At 44.4% G+C, this 20,276-nt stretch overlaps 1 protein-coding gene across 2 annotated transcripts in view; it reads right to left on the bottom strand.

The window, feature by feature from the left end:
• Positions 1–20,276, bottom strand: part of KIF16B (kinesin family member 16B) — a 354,538-nt gene that overhangs the window by 83,818 nt on the left and 250,444 nt on the right. For both annotated transcript variants that reach the window (XM_066387104.1, XM_066387105.1), the window contains one exon: positions 11,879–12,001. In XM_066387104.1, the coding sequence (XP_066243201.1) occupies positions 11,879–12,001 (123 nt within the window). The remainder of the gene's footprint in view (positions 1–11,878; positions 12,002–20,276) is intronic.

Below are 20,276 nucleotides of genomic sequence, written 5' to 3'. Positions count from 1 at the left end.
GCGCTTCTTCGTGAACATGAAAAGAGACCCATCCTAAGTTTTCACTGCATCCTACATCAGGAGGCGCTTTGTGCTCAGATATGTGGCAAGCAGCTTGGTGAGGTGATGTCACTGGTCATTCGGGTGGTCAACTTTATGGTTGCCCGAGCTTTAAATCATCGCCAGTTTAAAACACTGCTGGATGAAGTTGGGAATAATTATCCTGGTCTGCTTCTGCACAGCAATGTAAGTTGGTTGTCAAGAGGGAAGGTGCTCAGCTGTTTTGCAGCTTGTCTGAGTGAAATTCGGACTTTTCTTGAAATGAAAAACGTCGAGCACCCTGAGTTAGCTAACACTGAGTGGCTCCTGAAGTTCTACTATCTCGTGGACATGACGACATCTGAACCAGCTCAATGTGAAAATGCAAGGCATTGGAAAAACAGTCTTATCCCTTCATCAAGCAGTGTTTGCATTTGCAAACAAGCTGGAACTCTTCATCATGGACACTGAAACAGGTCGTTTACTACACTTTGAAAAACTGGGAGAGTTTAAAGATGCATGCACAGCAAGTGACCCTGTTCAACATCTTGATCTCCAGCAGCTAGTGGGATTCACATCTAATCTCCTGCAGTCATTCAAAGTGCAAGCTTTGGAGAATTTTGGGAGTGCACTCATCTTTTTAAGTTCATCACCCATTCACACGAGTGTGCATTGGACAGCACCAACCTGAGTTACATCCCCAATGTCTCCGTCAGATATTTTGAGCTACAAGCTACTGACCTGAAGGCCTCAGACATGTGGGTGAATAAGTTTAAGTCACTGAATGAATATTTGGAAAGACTTGAACCACAGCAAGCAGAGTTGGCGAGCAAACACAAGTGGGGAGAAATGAAAAACTTCAACCCGCGGACCAGCTGATTGTCAAAACTTGGAACGCACTTCCCGTCACATATCACACACTGCAGCATCTGAGTATTGCTGTACTGACAATGTTTGGCTCTACGTATGCATGTGAGCAGTCTTTCTCACATCTAAAGAACGTTAAGACCAACCTATGATCACGTTTAATGGATGGAAGTCTCAACGCCTGCATGAAGGTTAACCTCCCCACATATCAACCAGACTACAAAGCCATCAGCAAAACCATGCAGCACCAGAAGTCGCATTAATGGTAAGAAGTACTTTATTCATCATTGATTATTCACAACAGCATAACAACATTATTAAAAAGAATTCAGAGACTTATTGTACTTTAAAAGTGTTGGTCTTACATAAAATGCACACATTTACTTGTATTTAGTGTTAAACATATTGTATGGTTCTCACGGAATTACATTTTAAAATATGTGGCGTTCATGGCTCTCTCAGCCAGAAAGGTTCCCGACCCCTGCTCTAGGGAAAGGCTAGGGGTCCATGGGCCACACCTGCAAATGGAGTGGTTTAATCTATTTTGTGAAATTTATTCTAGGAAGAGACATAAAACTCCCGAAACTCTGAAATTAAGGAAATAAAATGTTAGTATATTGAAATGGAAATTGAAGGTATGCCTGCGAGGTAGTGACTGCTCTTCTTCTGTGCTTCTGATTCAATCTCTTTCCTTCCTCACTTCTCAACCGTGTAGCAATTACTTTGTGAAGATAAACACACTGCCCAAGAAAAGGAATATAAAAGATCAGCTGCTTTGTGTGAAATCAGGGAAAAGGAATGTTTTCCTTTAACCTTTTCAGTGAAACTCAAAGTTCTCAACGGGATTGGAAGGGTGCTTAAAAAAAAAAAACTAAAGATGAAATATGATTTCAAGTCCCAGTGTTATTTCTTTCACTTGTTACTTATGTTTAAAAATATTACACACACTGATATTTGAATCTAGATGGACCATGACATATACAAGACTCCATTTGTCTCAGCTGTGTGAAACGCACACTGGGACATAATCTACCCAGTTACTAATAAACAGATTCAGATGCCAACACACAAATCCTTTAGAACATTTATATTACATCAAGTTGGGAGTATTTCTAAGTGCCTAGTTTATGTAATAGACTGGAATGGCTCTCATTTCTGTTCTGTCAAATAAAGAGAAATTTCTCTGACTGTAAATGTGATTGCTTTAACTCCCAAACTGCAAATTTTCAGGGCATTTTCTCCTCATGCTTCTTGGCAGGTCTATCCACCATACAATTCTCCAGGCTTGTCAAAGCCTCAGCAATAACTCTGATTTACAAAGTGCCTGTCACTTGACCAGAATTTAAGATAAGTTAAAACACATACAAAAATAACACCACATTTTGAGAACAGGTATTACCACAGGGTAGCACTGGCTGTCTAGGACTAAACTAAAATATGGCCTAAACTTCTAAAAAGAGCAGAAATCAGTGATATTTAGAAGGTGCATTAAAATGAGTAAGTAAGGGCCCTGGCCGGTTGGCTCAGCGGTAGAGCATCGGCCTGGTGTGCGGGGGACCCGGGTTTGATTCCCGGCCAGGGCACAAAGTGCCCATTTGCTTCTCCAACCACCCCCCCTCCTTCCTCTCTGTCTCTCTCTTCCCCTCCCGCAGCCAAGGCTCCACTGGAGCAAAGATGGCGCTGGGGATGGCTCCTTGGCCTCTGCCCCAGGCGCTAGAGTGGCTCTGGTCGCAGCAGAGCGACCCCCACCCCCAGGGGCAGAGCATCGCCCCCTGATGGGCAGAGCGTTGCCCCTGGTGGGCGTGCCGGGTGGATCCCGATCGGGTGCATGCGGGAGTCTGTCTGACTGTCTCTCCCCGTTTCCAGCTTCAGAAAAATACAAAAAAAAAATAATAATAAATAAATAAATAAAATGAGTAAGTAAGGAACGAGTATGGTTTGGGAAACTTAGATTTGACGTGGACATTTGGAACCTGGATCAACTTACGAGCTGTGGCCTTAGGCAAGTCACTCATAATTTCCTAAATCATTAAATGCAAGTAAAACCCCCTTTTTGCTACATTTTCCGTGTCCTAAAAGGATGAAGAAGGTGTTTGATCGACATGAGTGTCCTCCCTTGAGAAGATGCTGCAAACACCTGCCCCAGGGATCAGTCAGGAAGGAAACTGTAAGACAACAGGGGGCTGAGCGGGTGGGTGTCCACAATACTTGAGCACATCCAGTCCTGCTACAGAGGATGAAGAGGTTTATGGGCACGGCAAAACACAGCCAGCAAGGAAGCTGGAAGCTTGTGCAAGAGGCAAATCTCACGGAGTGTGTCAGAACAGATAATGAGCTGGTGAGCAGCTTGTGAGACGAACAGAAGTCATAAGATGTGCTAAATACAGGCCTATAACGTATAAGACATGTCAGACATAGAAGTAAATATGACGGAAGAGACAAGAATACTACTTAGAGAAAGTGTTAAGTCATGATCATGCCCACTCTGGGCCAACGTTATGTCAACTCTGAGTTGATGACTCTTAGTGACAGCTGGCTTGGTCCCACCCTGGACCCACATATGCTCTACCCCAGAAATGCATGTGAGAACCAGACCTGACCTGCAGGCCACCTGCCAGCTGTGCTCCCATGGAGCAAGCGTGCATGGCTCTGGGCACCCTGGGTCCACCAAGGCCCCTTGTTCAGATCTCTGTCCTGGAAAGCACAGGGGGAAAGGCCGAGGCGGCAGAGAGGACAGGTGAACATGGTGTGTCCCTGGCATCAGGGAGTGCGCTCTGCCCCCTGCCCCCAACCTCCTGGCTTCTCTGCGTGTGTTTAAACTGACTTAATAAACTACATGGTCAGAGACTTCATTTGGTCTGTGAGCGCTCTGTATGGTGTTTCTGGACTCTGCGTGAACGTGGAGGCTACTCCTCTAGCAGGTGCCCTCCTCCAGGACAGAGAGCTCCGAGGTGTGCAGCACGCAGAGGCAGGGCCTGCACTGAAGGAGCCATAGCCTGGCTCTGGCCAGCGCTGCCTGCGGGAATGTCAGCCTGGGGTGCCCGGCTCTGGCCAGCGCTGCCTGGGGGAATGTCAGCCTGGGGTGCCCGGCTCTGGCCAGCGCTGCCTGCGGGAATGTCAGCCTGGGGTGCCCGGCTCTGGCCAGCGCTGCCTGGGGGAATGTCAGCCTGGGGTGCCCGGCTCCAGCCAGCGTTGCCTGCGGGAATGTCAGCCTGGGGTGCCCGGCTCCGGCCAGCGCTGCCTGGGGGAATGTCAGCCTGGGGTGCCCGGCTCCAGCCAGCGCTGCCTGCGGGAATGTCAGCCTGGGGTGCCCGGCTCTGGCCAGCGCTGCCTGGGGGAATGTCAGCCTGGGGTGCCCGGCTCCAGCCAGCGCTGCCTGGGGGAATGTCAGCCTGGGGTGCCCGGCTCCGGCCAGCGCTGCCTGGGGGAATGTCAGCCTGGGGTGCCCGGCTCCGGCCAGCGCTGCCTGAGGGAGTGTCGGCCTGGGGTGCCCGGCTCCGGGGTGCCCGGCTCCAGCCAGCGCTGCCTGAGGGAATGTCAGCCTGGGGTGCCCGGCTCCAGCCAGCGCTGCCTGGGGGAATGTCAGCCTGGGGTGCCCGGCTCCGGCCAGCGCTGCCTGGGGGAATGTCAGCCTGGGGTGCCCGGCTCCGGCCAGCGCTGCCTGGGGGAATGTCAGCCTGGGGTGCCCGGCTCCGGCCAGCGCTGCCTGCGGGAGTGTCGGCCTGGGGTGCCCGGCTCCGGCCAGCGCTGCCTGAGGGAGTGTCGGCCTGGGGTGCCCATGTGTTCTGACATTTTACAAAGACTTGGGAACTCTTGATGTACATATCAGATCCCCCAAATTTTAAATGTTGACAACTTATTCAAAATTGTAAACACCTGTTCAGGATAAGTGATAAACACCATCCACCACCAGTTCGCTCCCACTGCCTTAAGTTAAGAAGTGCCACGGTCCGGGTACCACTGTCCCTGCCATGTGGTCCTTTGGGTATAAAAGCAAGACACCAAAATGTGAAGTTTTGCAATTTATAGCATCTCACCTTCTGGGGCTCCACTGTTTAGGGAGGACCCAGCAGATCTGAGGGCTCAGTCCCCAGCACTAGGGGCTCCATGACTGAAATTACAAGGGAGGGCTTAGCACATCTAGACTCACGTCACTGAAAGGGAAACGACCCCACAACCTCGGTGCTCAGGGGTGACTTGTGGACGACCTGCAAATGTGTGCTGGGAAATGCCCTTAGGTTATACTCTGTGGCCATTCGTCACCCTGTTTTCTCTGCTTCTCCTCAGGCCACTGGCCAGTAGTTACAGCAACATGAGGTGGCATTTTGGGGCAAGAGGAGCGGACTGTTACTATGGTACCTTCAACAAAATCAGATGGTTAAAATGAGGACAGGTTCTGTTTTGGACACTGTATTTGAGGTAGGGTGTTGCCCTGGGCAGCAAGTAAGCCAAAGTGACTCTGGACAAAGAACTGACTTCCCACGACCAGGGGAGGAAAGGCAGGGCTGTACTGAATGCGTGAGGGACAGGGCGGGGTGCCAGAGGCTCCTTAAAGGAGAGGACATTGTAACATGTACTCCATGAGCAAGGACTGGACAGTGCCCAGGAGCTCAGGATAACGTCCAGAGGGTGGACAGTGGGCAGAGGTCTGCCCCTCTCTGTCAACAAACCAGAACAAAACTATGCGACCCTGTGGGTGCTGGAGACGGCCCGAGCCAGAACAGTGCACACAAGCTGGTGTGTGTATATGTGTGTGCATGTGTGTACATGCACACTGGTATACTGGAGACTGCATGAGCCAGGATGGTGCAAGTGAGCTGATGTGTGTGCACACGCACACTGGTATACTGAAAACTGCCCGAGCCAGGATGGTGCAAGTGAACTGATGTGTGCATGTATACATGTGTGCATGTGTGTACATGTGTGTTGGTTTACTGGAGACTGCCTGAGCCAGGATGGTGCAAGTGAGCTGATGTGTGTGCACACGCACACTGGTATACTGAAAACTGCCCGAGCCAGGATGGTGCAAGTGAACTGATGTGTGCGTGTATACATGTGTGCGTGTGTGTACATGCATGCTGGTTTACTGGAGACTGCCTGAGCCAGGAAGGTGCACATGAGCTGGTGTGTGTACCTGCACACTGGTATACTGGAGGGCAGGGAGGTAGGAGGCATCAGATCAGTGGTCTTGGACTTGCACCAGACGACTAGAGAGCCAGCCACAGCCTGAGGAAGACAAGGAGCAGGGTGACTAACCGATGACTGAACCCACCAGCACCAACAGCATGAAAGACCGTGCTGGAGAGGGGTGGCATGGGGGCTGCTTACAGAGGACACGTGGCCATGAAATCCCTGCGGCTCTAAACAGACCACGTCCACTGAGAACACCTAGTGGCAGGGTTTGTGTGGGTCCTGTTACTGAGTGATCTCTACTGGGTGGCCATTACCTGTCAGGCCTGGTGAGGACTGGGACTCAGCACCGCACAGACTGATGGGCCCACAGAGTGTGCATCTGCGGAGAAGACAAGCCATGAACATGACAACGACTGCAAACACCCAGCGTGACTGTGGTTGGGACATCTGCTGTGAAGGGAGTAAGCCAGGTGACAGGATGGAGAATGGGGACAGCACAGCAGATGGTACCTCTCTAGGAAGGGAACGGGAAGACAATCTGGAAAGACGACTTTCGGTTTTTACAGGAATAAGAACTCTCAGGAAACAAAACATTAAAAAAATGCCCCAGTGTTGGCTTATTTCTTTATATTACCATGTTACTATGTAAATTAAAAGGCAGAGAATTTAAACCAATACTGGGAACTGCTTATTTCTATAACAAGAGTATGACAGCCTCTATTAGCTTTAATCACAGAGTTCTGAGGCTGGTGTTTTGTACCATGCTGAAATGTAATATAAGGATTAAATTCTACCCACTCTGGTCCTAGGTAACTGAACATGGACAGTGTAAGGCAGTGCAACTGATATCACAGAGCAATCACTGAAAAGCATCTGAGGCCGTGGCCAGTTTGCTCAGTGGATAGAGCATTAGCCCACCATATAGACATCCCAGGTTCAAACCCGGTCAGGGCACAAAGGAGAGGTGGCCATCTGTTTCTCTCTCTCCGTCTTCTCCTTCTCACTCGCTTACTCTTCTGGAGCCAGTGGCTTGATTGGTTTGAGCATTGACCCTGGCTGCTGAGAATAACTCAGTTGGTCCAAGTGTGTCAGCCTCAGGTGCTTAGGATGACTCATTTGATTCAAGCACTGGCCCCAGACGGGGGTTGCCAGGTGGTCAGGATACATGCAGGAGTCTGTCTCTCTGCCTCCCATCCTCTCACTAAAAAAATAAATAAATAAATAAATAAAATAGAAAAGCCTCCGAAGCAGGAGTTTTAAAATGACTGTTGTCGCCCAGTGAATGGTATAATCTGCCACTTACAGCAGGCACACGGTATACAGGTGCACTCTGCTCACCAGCAGGTGACATTCAATGATATCGGCACAGAACGTGCTCTTCTCACAGAGTAGCCAAACTAGCAGACCTTGCTCCTCTGCCTTCTCTGACACTGGCTGGCAGGACACACGTCTCTTCAAGTAACCCTGGACACAGTCCAAGGAAGGTGTGTTCGGATCTTTGGCAGGTGTCACCATAGGGACAATGGGAACTGATGTCCTGCCCAGGGCTTCCCAGGCATGTGTTCTTCAAGGATCAGTAAAATAAAGAGGGGAGGGTGCAACATGGAGAGGACATTTGTATTGTCACTTAAGGACATTAAAACAAACACCAATCTACAAATTGTGATCCATCTACACAACGGGATGTAATTCAGAGATAAAAAGACGCAAACTACTGTTGTACCGCATAGCCGACTCACCGCATAGCCGACTCTTCAAACGATCCCGTAAAATGGAAGCAGTCAGACACACAAGAGAACACACTGCCTGGTCCCATTCACACGACATGTGAGAACAGACACACTAATGTGTCCCTACAGGGAGTAGCCTGGTGCTCGCCTGGAGGTGGGGTTGAGCACTGACTGGAAAGGGGCACCAGAAACTTTCTGGAAAGACTGAGAAGTTTTTAATCTTAATTGCTTACATGGGTGTATACATATGTCAGAACTCATCAAACTACACTTAAAATGTGTGCATTTCACTGTATGTAAATTATGCCTCAATAGAGTTGACAGGAGGAATAAAATGTGACCAAAAACTTATATGTTTAGCTATTTTCATTTATTTTATGAAAGCTGTTTTTACTCCCCAAAGTAAAGAATATATAAGATGGTCCTTTTGAGTCCAATATCATCTAATTTAATGAAAAGCTCTGTCTTTCTCATTTTAAAGGCCAGTGATGGAAACCTCCCCAGGGCCCATCAGGGATCAGAAGGTAAGCATCAAAGAACCACTGTTGTCTCACTTTCTCCCCTCAAATCTCACTCCCTGATCCCTACCATGAACACCCCTTTAACATTCTGTAACAAGGCTCACCACGACTGCATTCCTCAATGAACAGACCAATGAAACCACTGGACTGAGGGTTAAAATGAAAATGGCCAGGAAGAAGAAATGCTTTAGATAACTAACAATTCTAAGTAAGGGAGTGCAGAAAAAGGCAGGGTCAGCGGGAACCGGAAGGGTTTGGGAGATGCTGAAAGAAGGTGAATTCCCAGGCAGCCACACCTCCACATGCTGTCTCTCCCAGGTGCTCTGGGGCTGCCATCGAAGCCTGTGCGGACGTGTGCCCAGCGTGCCCTATGTGTCCATAGGTCAGCTCAGCCCCTGAAATAAACTGCAGAAACCACCACCAAGTTGCACAGGCGACAGTGTGCCACGACCCCACCCTGCTGGTCACAGAGGGCACGATGCCTTGCCAAGTGCCTTCAGGACCTCAGAAGACCATTAAGAGCATCACAAAGAAAGAAGGGAAAACAAAATTAGATTTTTTTAAAGGTGACTCAGCAAAGAGTTTTCTAAAGTATAAAGTGCAATAACGTATCTGTATACATTAACAGCAGATTTTCCTTGTGAGAAGATCTGGAGCTAATACTTTTTACCCTAGCCTTCTTCCAGCCCCTGGCTCAGCAAGAGAAGAACTTAGGAGCTGCCAAACTATTTCCTCATGTGACTATTTGTTCTAGAAAACATGTGCCTCTGCACGGAAGAGTCACACGATGGACGGAAATGGTTGGCATACTTAACTTTAAAGGTCCAAATGTTGAAGTGGAATAACAAAATAGAAACACACAGAATACAAACGCTCATAAAGACACAATTGAACCCTGAAAGTCATTAAGGAGATTTCAAGGATAAAATGTTTTTTGTTTAATTAATTCATTTATTTTTAACAACAAACACTCACCCAGCACTTAGGATGTGGCCGGCACTGTTCTAAGCACTCGCCGTACCTCAGCTCATGTGCTCTTCAGCCCAGCCCAGCCCAGCCCAGCCAGCGGGCTTCCTTTCCACCACTGTACATAAGTCAACGCGTGACTTGTCAAGGTCACCCAGAGGAGACCGGACAGGACATCCGTGCAGCCAGCACTACGCCAACAGCTAGACTCTTGCTGGAGCATGCCCACGTTTGTTTTTTTGTTCAGTGGGGAACAGTACCTTCATGCCATGTTGTTTCCAGCTTTGGGCCCTGACCCTTGTGACTGGCAATCCCCAGAGAATGTGAGGCCCTCAGCACACCTGGGGATGCATCAGGCAGCCCTGGCCACGTGGGGGAAGCGGGAGCTCCCCCGGTAAAGGCCATTCCTGGTGCTGAGGACTGCAGAACCAAGGATAAGCTCAGACAGGACTCAGAACAATGACCTGTTCTCAGACAAGTAAGTTCGAAAAAAGCAAAACTCCCCATATTTGGACTTGCTATACTTTGAAGTGGAAGCCTAAATTCTGAAAGGCCTCATATGATTTTTTTTTTTTTTGTATTTGGTTTATTTAAGTTGCCTTTATAGTATCATCTTCACAATTCTGGCCAGATTTGCATATGGAGTGGACTATTATTTGCTAGCAATTTTTATTTAAGTCAACTTAGTTTTTCTTTTATTTTCTATTTTAGATGTAATTGACATACAACATTGTATTGTTTTCAGGTACACACCATAATGATTAAATATTTATATATATTGCAAAACGATGACCATAATAAGTCTGGTTAACATCTGGCACCACACACAGTTACAAAAATTTTTACTCTCTTAACAACTTTCAATTATGAAATACCGAACTATTAACTATAGTCACCATGCCATGCATTACAACCCCAGGACTCACTGGGGCCTTTTGACTCCACCCATTTCTCCTCTCCCCTCCCCAACCCCTGCCCCTTCCAGTAGCCACCACACTGCTCTCTGTATCTATGAGCTTGGGCTGTGACTGTTTTTCAGATTCCATATATAAATGAGATCATACTAAATCCACACAGTTTAAAAAAATTAATTCTCTTCACTATCCCATGTCTTAAGTTTTATGCACAAAATTGATTTAACAGTTATATTTTATTAACATATTGATCTGTTAAGATAAAATAAATCTATGCACCAATCAGTGCATGTGCTCCAGTGCTGTGAGTTCTGCTTTGGAGAATTCGAATTCTGAGCTGGTAAAAGCTGGTCTCTACTGTCTTACTTTAAATTACAGATAGAACACAAATGTACCTTAGGAAATTACTTTTATGTATGTACAGACAACATGTGTGTACAACAGGAACGCTACACACACTATACACATATACAAAGACAATTTCAAATGGCTGGGAAAGAACTGAGCAGCAGTGAGGCATGAAGTCAGGGGCAGGGGGAAGACCCAGGTCAGGGACAAATATGCTCACATTCTCCAGGAAGCCTGAAAGAGCATGTGTGTCCAAAGGGAGGAGTCACCTAGAGTCCGGGGGCTGCGGAGGCATACTGGAGCAGGGACGTGGGGAGGGCTGGCTTCAGGCTCCCTTCCCCCCCCCCCCGTCCACCTCCCCCAACAGCAGCTCTGCAAAGGGCTCAGCTAGGCAGAAATTCGGAAACCACAGGTAACATCCAATTTCCTCCTTTACTCATGAGGAAACTGAGGCTCAGTGAGGGTGAAACACTTAGGGTCTCTCAGCAAACTGCAGCAGAGTCAAAGCCTAAAGAAGTCAGCATCCGACTCCCAGTCTGGGGTTTATCTGAGCAAGGCCACCTCAAGAACACCTTCACGCAGCCGTATACTGGTGACTGGTGAATGTCATTACGTCAATACCCTCATCTATCCTTGAAAACAAAGAAGTATAATTAACCGTTAATTCTTTGAGGAGGGGATGGTGGCCAACAATATTTAATGAAATGTTATGAGTCAATAGAAATAAATTAGAAATAAGATGAAGTCATTATTTCAGAAAGTGTGATATAAGAAAGGAGGCACACCTCTTCCTGAAAAGCTGTGTAAGTTGAATAATGCCTACAACAGATTAGGACAACTTCTTAATTAGTAATAATAGAAACAACAATTAAAACAGCATTAGTAATAATAGCAATAGCTATAACTGTTTCTATCATACCAGATATTAGCCTCAGTACTTTATATGCACTGATATCCCTATGACATAAATATTATTATTTCCATTTTTATAGATAAGAAGATTAAGCCCAGCCCATGGGTAGTGTGACCATAGTCCTGGTTTGCTTGGCACCACTGGGCTTCCCAGGGCATGGAGCTCTCCATGCTGAAGCTGGAACATCCTGGGCCACCTGCGTGGTTGGTTGGTCACCTTGCCTAGGGGCTGGGGAGTGACAGCAACTTCCCTGTCTGCCTGACTTCCCAAACACCACTAGTTTTTACGGGATGTCTTTCCACATGCTACACAATTAGGATGTGTACATACTGGTTTAAAGAAGGGTGTGGCCAATATCTCACAAAACAAGATATGCACATGTAGCAGCTTCTTTCACAAAACAGAGAACAGCACTGCATGGCCCCAAGCCTCCACTCCTCAAGAAGAGTGAGGAAGGGACACACTTACCTTGACCTCAAACTCAAAGTGCTCATCCTTTCCTTGGCCGCAGAGAACATAGCGTGGAATACTGATTTTGATTGGGTCCTTCAGGTCATCTGGATTTGCTCCCAAAGAACGGGAAACCATCCGCTAGCAAAGGCACATCAGATGGGAAACAAAGAGAACGGAGATCACTCAGGTGCAACACTCCACTCGCATGGGCAGGGGAAACGGGCTTCAAAAGAGCATCACACCAGCAGTTTATTTGGAAAAATGATGACTGCCTTTCAGAGAAAAATGCCAGGCCTCCTGCATAGCAAAAGACCAGTTCTTTAGATATCCTATTCCCAGAAGTTAGGGAAGAAGCGCTTCAAAATGTGATCTGGCTTTGAAGTTCCTTCCAATTTACAAGAACAAGTGAAGAAAGGGACAGATTACATATCCTGACTTCAAAACAAAATCTGCCTAAACCAGATTCCTTTCTCAAAAGTCTTGATCCTGTAACTTCTTTACAGACTATCAGATTGCCATCCATAATGCTCCAAAAGCTGGAGATTTTATTCAAATTTGCTTCTTTTTTTAACTTCCAGGCTGAAGCCAGCGCAGTGTGGAAAGCTCTTTAAACCACAATGTAAACAAACCCCAAGCGTTTCCTTCAGGCTCCATGAGATTAATAATCTGCTTGGCTTGGACAAGTATTTATGGTCTGGTCAGTGGGAGCCAGAGAGGTTGAGGAAGAGGCATTACAGAAAAAATACAGCTCCAAAATGAGCTTTCTTAAGTGTGAACAGCTGGAAATCTCTGAATAATCCTTATCATTTGCACTTACCTGGGGCTTTAGAAAACATAAAAAAGTATGTTTTTTAAACAATAGCAGTAATAAAATAATTATAATCATAATTATAGTTGCATTTATTACATACTTACTATAGACCAAGAATGTAATAGTTTATATGCATTGTTGCATTTAATCCTCAAAATACCTCATGAGGTATTAACCTGTGTCAGCCCAACTCAGCAGATGAGAGTGAGACTGGGAGTCCGGGTGGCCTGAGAGAGGTGGGTGGGGTCAGCACTGAGCTCAGGCTAACCTGGAGCTCAACTATGTCACCACTGCATCATACTACCATAGTGAAAACTTAAAAGTTTCCTCCATCTCAGATAAGCTGAGCACTTCAACCGGTGGAGAATTTAAGATGGAAACTCCACAATTACACAGTATAACCCACTATGACTAAGAAGAAAATAGTGGACAGTGGGCAGCATACTCCCTTTTCCTCATTGAGAAAGGGGTCCTAGATCCTTGGATTCTCAGCCAGGTGTAACATGCAGGGTCCAACCTCACTGTGTGTGTGTGTGTGTGTGTGTGTGTGTGGAAGGGGGTGCTCTGATTTCTGTATGACACAGAGGCATATAATTTGTCTCAGATTACTGCCTTCATTTAGCTGACAGTGTAAAGAACTTGGCATAATATGACATTATTGAAGCCTTTAGAGCATCTTAATTTTTCCCTGCATGGCTGACCACCCAAAACAAGAAGCATTATTGCTGTCACAACCGTGCACCTATTCAGCTGTCGCTGATGACAAAAACCGTAGTGGAAATTCTTAAAAAGTGAGTTTCTCATATGTGCACTGCCAAAAATCTTTCAATTCACTGATTGCACATTTCCAAATTACTTTAAGTGGAGACATTTCCTGAAAACATGAAATAGGTTTTTCTATTTAAAAGTGAAAAGACAGACACATAATTTAGTGGTTTGATTTCTTTTCAAAGAACACATTTAATGTTAAGAAATGTTTCTGACCTACAAATGCCATGGTTTGCCCATGAAATTCTCGCTTGGTTGCCTAAGCTCTCAAACCTTCTAAGCCATGCTTAATAACTGCATTTTTCAAGTTAGGAACATAATCTCTTTTTGAAATCTGACACGATCACTTGGGAACTCAACTTGCTGTATGCATGTGTGTGGGGGGTTGAGGGTAGGGGATACACTGTAATTTGGAACAACTTTAGCAGAACAGAATGCTGTCCAAGGGATTTTAAGCAACTAGCACCGGATATTACTAGCTGAGAATTAAAGACCCACGTGCTCTGTCTTAGGAGGAACCTGGATCCTACCTATTGACTAGACCAAAAGGCCAGCCCTGCGGCTGACCTGGTGAGGAGCCTTCTCAGCATGGCTACAGCTCTTTCCTAAAGAGGTGAAGGAAGAAGAAAGAGAGGCAATTGAATAGTTTTCCTTAAATCAACTAGGAACAGAATATTATAATGTTTTATAGGTTCTCAAAAAGGTGTGGATGACAGTATTGACAAGGGTAACCACTTGGTATTGAAACTCAACTGGTTTCTCCTTCCCTGAAGCAATACATGCAGTGTTGACTTCAAAGACTCAGAGAGAGAGAGAGAGAGAGAGAGAGAGAGAGAGAGAGAGAGAGAGAAGACCAAGAATCAGATCCCAGCTGGAAGACTAGGTCTCTGAGTAACACTCTCACATTCCCTCTGCACCTCAGTTTCACTGTCTATGGAAAGGGGCATATTTACCAAATCCCAACCAGACAGCAGGAACCCAACTATGAATAAGGCAGTGGCCTTCCCTGTGGGACTTCCGGCTAGCGGCAGGCTCTGGCAAGTAAACCTATCATTACAGCAGGGTTAGGAAGTTGTGATGGGGCCACTGAGTGAGAAAACCCGTGAGTACACAGTGCTATCTAAATATCATGAATTTTACAGAGGGGGAAGTGCAGCCAAAACGGCCCAGGTACACTGTTAACTACGCAATGGACACTTAATTGTAAGTCCCTAAATGCCTTTTTCTCATAGGCACTCCTAGGACAGACAGCCTACTTTGGTATTTTTTTATTGAGTACCAACTATGCCATGCAGAGAGCCAGATATGAGGAGTACAAAGTAATTTTTACAAAGTATCTGGAATGTCTAAGACATTTAGTTTTTTTCAATTATATTATGTTTTGAACAAATATTTGGTTTTTCTACTCTAGATGGAACACATTCTAATGTTAGTAAATGCTACCTTCTCTTTTCCTATAAGCTCATTTTCAAAGTGGGATGATACCATAACTGGTGGTCTGATTACTGTATGGGCTTTTTGAGGCTAGAAAGTGCTTTGTTTCTAAGAATGTATAGCTGCAAAATCAATCTCCAATGAATAGAAAGTTGTTTGAAGGTCAGGATCATACAGCCTTTAAAGAAAAAAAAAAACAACCAAACTTCCTATATATTTGTGCCTGAGTGGTTGAATAGACTGGAGAAAAAATCCCTGTCTTCAATAACTGGGTGTATGAATTAAGTAGAGACCAGTTATTTGGGAGGAACTAGATCTTACAATATTTACATAGTTCGCCTAAACTTAGGATGGCCCCTTACATACCAGAACTTCCACGTGTAGCTCAAGAGAGGGTTCTAGATGGGCTACAGGAAACACTGCCCCCATCAGGACCAAACTGTGAAGTGCAACAAAAATTCTTTGTTGAGAATAAGATTTCTCTTCATAATCTTGCATGTTGGAGACTAGAAATATTGGTAAACTTCTCTGCTGTCATCGGTGGCCACAATTTGCTTCCATCTAACTAATTTCAAAGTAAATTATTAAGTGTAGAGAAATGAAAAACTGCATAACTGAATAACTGAAAATAAAGCTAGAATCTGAAGGCATTAGAGCAAAAGTATAAACAGAAGAAAAATCAAACGAGTATGTGTTTACATCTAATCACTGCTGCAATGTACGTTTTAGAAATGACTTGTTGAAGTTAGTTTCCTGGGAAATGTAGACGTCTCAGGATACAATGTGAATGGTTCCTGACCTTTTCCTAAACTACTTTATATTGGGCAGGAAGGGAAACTAACATAAATGTCTCCTAAATTTATTTTTTACTTGAAAGGATTTGTATCTTGAATATCTTGAGTTTTATACTAGACAAGGAAAGTGTGCTGTATCATATTTTATCCCATTATTTATGGGACTTTTAAATTTCTATGAATTTATTTATTTTGGAATCAGTCACAGTTTCTCTACATGTAGCAAAAAAGATTCGGTTGGACTTGGAAGGGAAGTTGGTGCCACTCAGCAGAAGGAGGCAAAGACATGAAAGGCTGTGGTGGGAAGCACTCCTCACAGCCAGTCTGGCCAGGCAGCTCACAGCATACCTCATGGAATTTTAAATGGAATATGCAGTGGTTCTATTTAGAAGCAAAAGGTCAAGGAAAAGTACATAATTAGTAACTTGGATTCCTCTACATTTCTATCCATGAGATATATTATCTTTTATGATACAAAGATATATTTTTCAGAAGCTTTTAATGAAACAATGTTCCGTGTCGACAAATATTCTATTACTCAGTTGTTGGGGAAACACTCCAGTTGGGTCCTCAGACAAAAGAAGCAGGCAGAACACAGGCTACATTTTAAATATTCAGATTAGAATTTTCTCTTCCTGCTCAGGCTGTCTCCTTCAAAAGGGGGAGATTAAGAAAATTAATAGGAAATGGCTTTAATATCCACTCGGATCAGTGTCGGCAGTATAGAGGGCATGGAACAGACCAGTTCTCCAGGGAGCCGTCCACATCTCTCCCTAAGCTCTCTAATTATGTACCAGATGGCTGAATTCAGCTATGCTTCGACTGTGCCAAGGTCAGACCTAAGGACTACTGTCTGATATCCTAGAACCAAATATCCGAGCTTTGCTTCTAAAATACAGGCTTCTATCAGATTTAGCAAAATTATTAATTCTTTCTGTGTCCCTAGCTTAGCACATATTTCTAATCCCTCCTTTTTTCAAACACACATACCATCATGATAGTTCTAATTAGAGCTACTATGGATCAAGCACCTACTATGCCCTAGCAGTTTGAAACCGGGTCTAGGGCAGAGGTGGTAAGGAAGGATCTGTCACATTCTCAAATATAAGCTATGTTTAAGAAATAGGAAATGGCCTGACCAGGCGGTGGCGCAGTGGATAGAGCGTTGGACTGGGATGTGGAAGACCAAGGTTCAAGACCCTGAGGTCGCCAGCTTGAGCGAGCGCTCATCTGGTTTGAGCAAACAAAGCTCACCAGCTTGAGCCCAACATCACTGGCTCAAGCAAGGGGTTACTCGAGGTCTGCTGAAGGCCCGTGGTCAAGGCACAATAAAAAATAAAAAAAAAAAAAGAAAAAAAGAAAAAAAAAGAACGGCCCTGGCCAGTTGGCTCAGCGGTAGAGCGCCGGCCTGGCATGCAGGAGTCCCGGGTTCAATTCCCGGCAGGGCACACAGGAGAAGTGCCCATCTGCTTCTCCACCCCTCCCCCTCTCCTTCCTCTCTGTCTCTCTCTTCCCCTCCCGCAGCCATTTGGAGCAAAGATGGCCCAGGTGCTGAGGATAGCTCTGTGGCCTCTGCCTCAGGCACTAGAATGGCTCTGGATGCAACAGAGCAACGCCCCAGAGGGGCAGAGCATCGCCCCCTGGTGGGCATGCTGGGTGGATCCCGGTCGGGCGCATGTGGGAGTCTGTCTGACTGCCTCCCCGTTTCCAGCTTCGGAAAAATGAAAAGGAAAAAAAAATGAAAAAAGAAAAGAAATAGGAAATGATGGTAGCTTGTGTAAGCAGGTTCAACCTATGAACATGCTCATATCTCTCTCCAGAAGAGAACGCCTGCCTATGCCTTGAAGGAGCCCTGTGCTAATACCAAGCTATTTTGAAGGCTTAGCACAGACAACTGAATTGGATTTTGCAAAGACATTTGGCCACACATGCTACAGGTACACACTGGCCATTCTGTCAAGGTGAGAACTTAGCAGCCTGGCATGAATAAATAATAACCTTATCTTATTTTAAAGTGAATTTAGAATACTCATATCAGGAAATAGAAATAAGGTTTTTAAATAAAGACTATTTCTTTAATTCTGATATATATATCTTTAAAGACAAATTACTCAAAAAATGATATACCATGTTGTATATATTAATAGATGTTTGTGGAATATCTTATCTTAGTGGCCTTTGGGTAAATCAAAAAGGCTTGGCTAACACTTCTAATCCATAACTCGTACCAGAATAGATTATTTCATCCATATAAATCTGAGCTGATCAACATTGTTTCAGGGTTTGGAAATATTGGGTATCTGATTAATGTTTCAATATGAAAGTATTAAAAATGTCATCTTTCTCTAGGTCACCAAAGACTAGTCCCTTTAATGGGTATTGCATCCAGACAACTCATCATTAAATGGATGATATAAATAGACTACATAACGGGTCTAGAATGGCTGAGAACATGGGGGAAATTGCTATGTGGCTCTCATTACCAAACACGATTGTCAACAGTTTAGAAGCCCTAGGACAGCGGTTCTCAACCTGTGGGTTGTGACCCCCGGGGTCGAGGAAAATTCAAGTGTTCGCCCTTCTATTTCTACAATGTCTTACATTAACCATGTAAAGCACCACACATTTGTACTCACTGATTTTAAGGCCTAGTTTTGGTTTAAACTGTGTTGAAGTATAAGGTCTGAAAGAAATAAAAGTGGAGAGGGAGGATTCTCTTAATCAGATTTCTGTAGAGCATACTGCTTAAACTTCTAGAAACCATTGACCATATAAGATTATCTGTACTATATTCATACTATGACTATATCCAGACTTGTCTTTCATAGGAGTTAAAAATGCAGAGAGCATGGGAAAAAGAAGAAGACAAGGTCCATACAAGGAAAGAGTGGAATTGCAAAGAAACTTGGGAGGAAAAAATTCATAAAAAGAATAACTTTTAATGTCTAAAAATTCCAAGAAAAAAAAACAAGTCAGAAAAGAATCAACAACTCTTCCAAATATTTGTTCATAGTAAATCATCTTTATTTTTAAAAATCCTTTAAAAAATTAACTCAGCGTCAAGAAAAACCATGACTAGAAGGTGACTTTGGTATAGTGGAAAGAATATATATATATATATTCTGGAGTAAGATCTGGGTTTGAGTTTCATTTCTCAGTTAAGTGATCCTTTCTGAGTTAAATTCCCAAATACGACATGAAGATCAATGATAATTCCTCCATACAAAGAGGATCGCTGTGGGTTCCCAGAGAATAATAGTATATGAGAAAAAACTGTACATTGTAAACCACAATATAAAGATATAACAGTGCTTGGGATTATTATCACTATAATCCATTCCATCTTCAGCAATAAAAGATTTTAACCAGATTTTAAAAAAAAAGGTATAAGGAATGATTTACAATGAACTTCTTTCCGTCAACTGGATTATTCAGATCCATTCCTTATAAAGGTTTCACAAAATCACAATGGCTCATCCTTAACAAGAGATCGGATGATGGCATACAAATATCGTTGTGTAAGAAACAGCACAGGGACTGAAAGGTATTGGAGCTAAAAAAGAAAAGTCAGAGGAGGTGGGAGAGATAACTGTCTTCTGTAATGGGTTGTGGTAGGACACAGACTGTGGAACAAACTTGTTCTGTTCTGCTACAGATGAGTGCCATGGACAGACAGACTCTGAAAGTGGAGCTCACAATAAGGAAGGTTACGGAAAGAATGGTCTAACAATGAGAGCAGTGAATAAACTGCTTCAGCAGTAGACAGTGATCATCAGTCCATTCACGGCCATGTCGACCAAAGACTACATTGGAAAGCAAGTTGAACTAGGTAATTTTAAATGTCTTATACATGTGCTCTTCCTATGACTGACTATTTCTGCTAGGGAGAAGTCCTCAGCTTTTATCTGAATTTTATCTTCAATAGCCTCAGGAACCTTGACACCCATCATAACACCTCTGTGGTGGATTGAATTGTTGGTCTCAATTCTTCTCTCTCTTGTGATATTAGTATATATATAGCCTTGGTCATGCCATGGCTTCTTGGTGGATGGAGTGTCCTGCCTTCTGCTTGAGTTTGGACTCGGTTGTGCGACTTGTGTTAGCCAATGTGATACTAGCAGACATGAGGCAAGGTGGCCCTTTTCCACTTTTCTCATCATCATGGTGGCCACTGCCCTGCTGCACAGACTCCAAAATGAGACACGTGGAGCAGACTAACCCTTGCTGACTGCACATGACCTGCAACTTACAGTAGAGCTGACTCAACTTACTTATAAACCATCAGTGAAATAAAAGCTTTTTTTTTTTTTTTTTTGCATATCACTGATATATTGGGGCTATTTGTTATTTGGCAATAGCTAACTGATGTAACATTTGTTATGAATTATATTTTAGGGAACAATGAGAATTGTCCAAGATGCATACTGGAGGCTAAGTAAATTAAAATAACCTCATTAGAAACTAGTCTACCAGTGGGACTGCTTGACCATCAAAGAAGCATTAATAAAAGTGCTCCAATCTATCATTCTAAACATTAAATCATCTAGGAAAGGGACTGTAAACAAAAATTATCATAATTACTACTGCTGGAGGGAATTAAGTATTC

The sequence above is a fragment of the Saccopteryx leptura genome, chromosome 5, assembly GCF_036850995.1.
Source record: "Saccopteryx leptura isolate mSacLep1 chromosome 5, mSacLep1_pri_phased_curated, whole genome shotgun sequence".
In the NCBI taxonomy this organism is placed as follows: Eukaryota; Metazoa; Chordata; class Mammalia; order Chiroptera; family Emballonuridae; genus Saccopteryx; species Saccopteryx leptura.
This window is presented reverse-complemented; position numbering and strand designations above follow the sequence as displayed.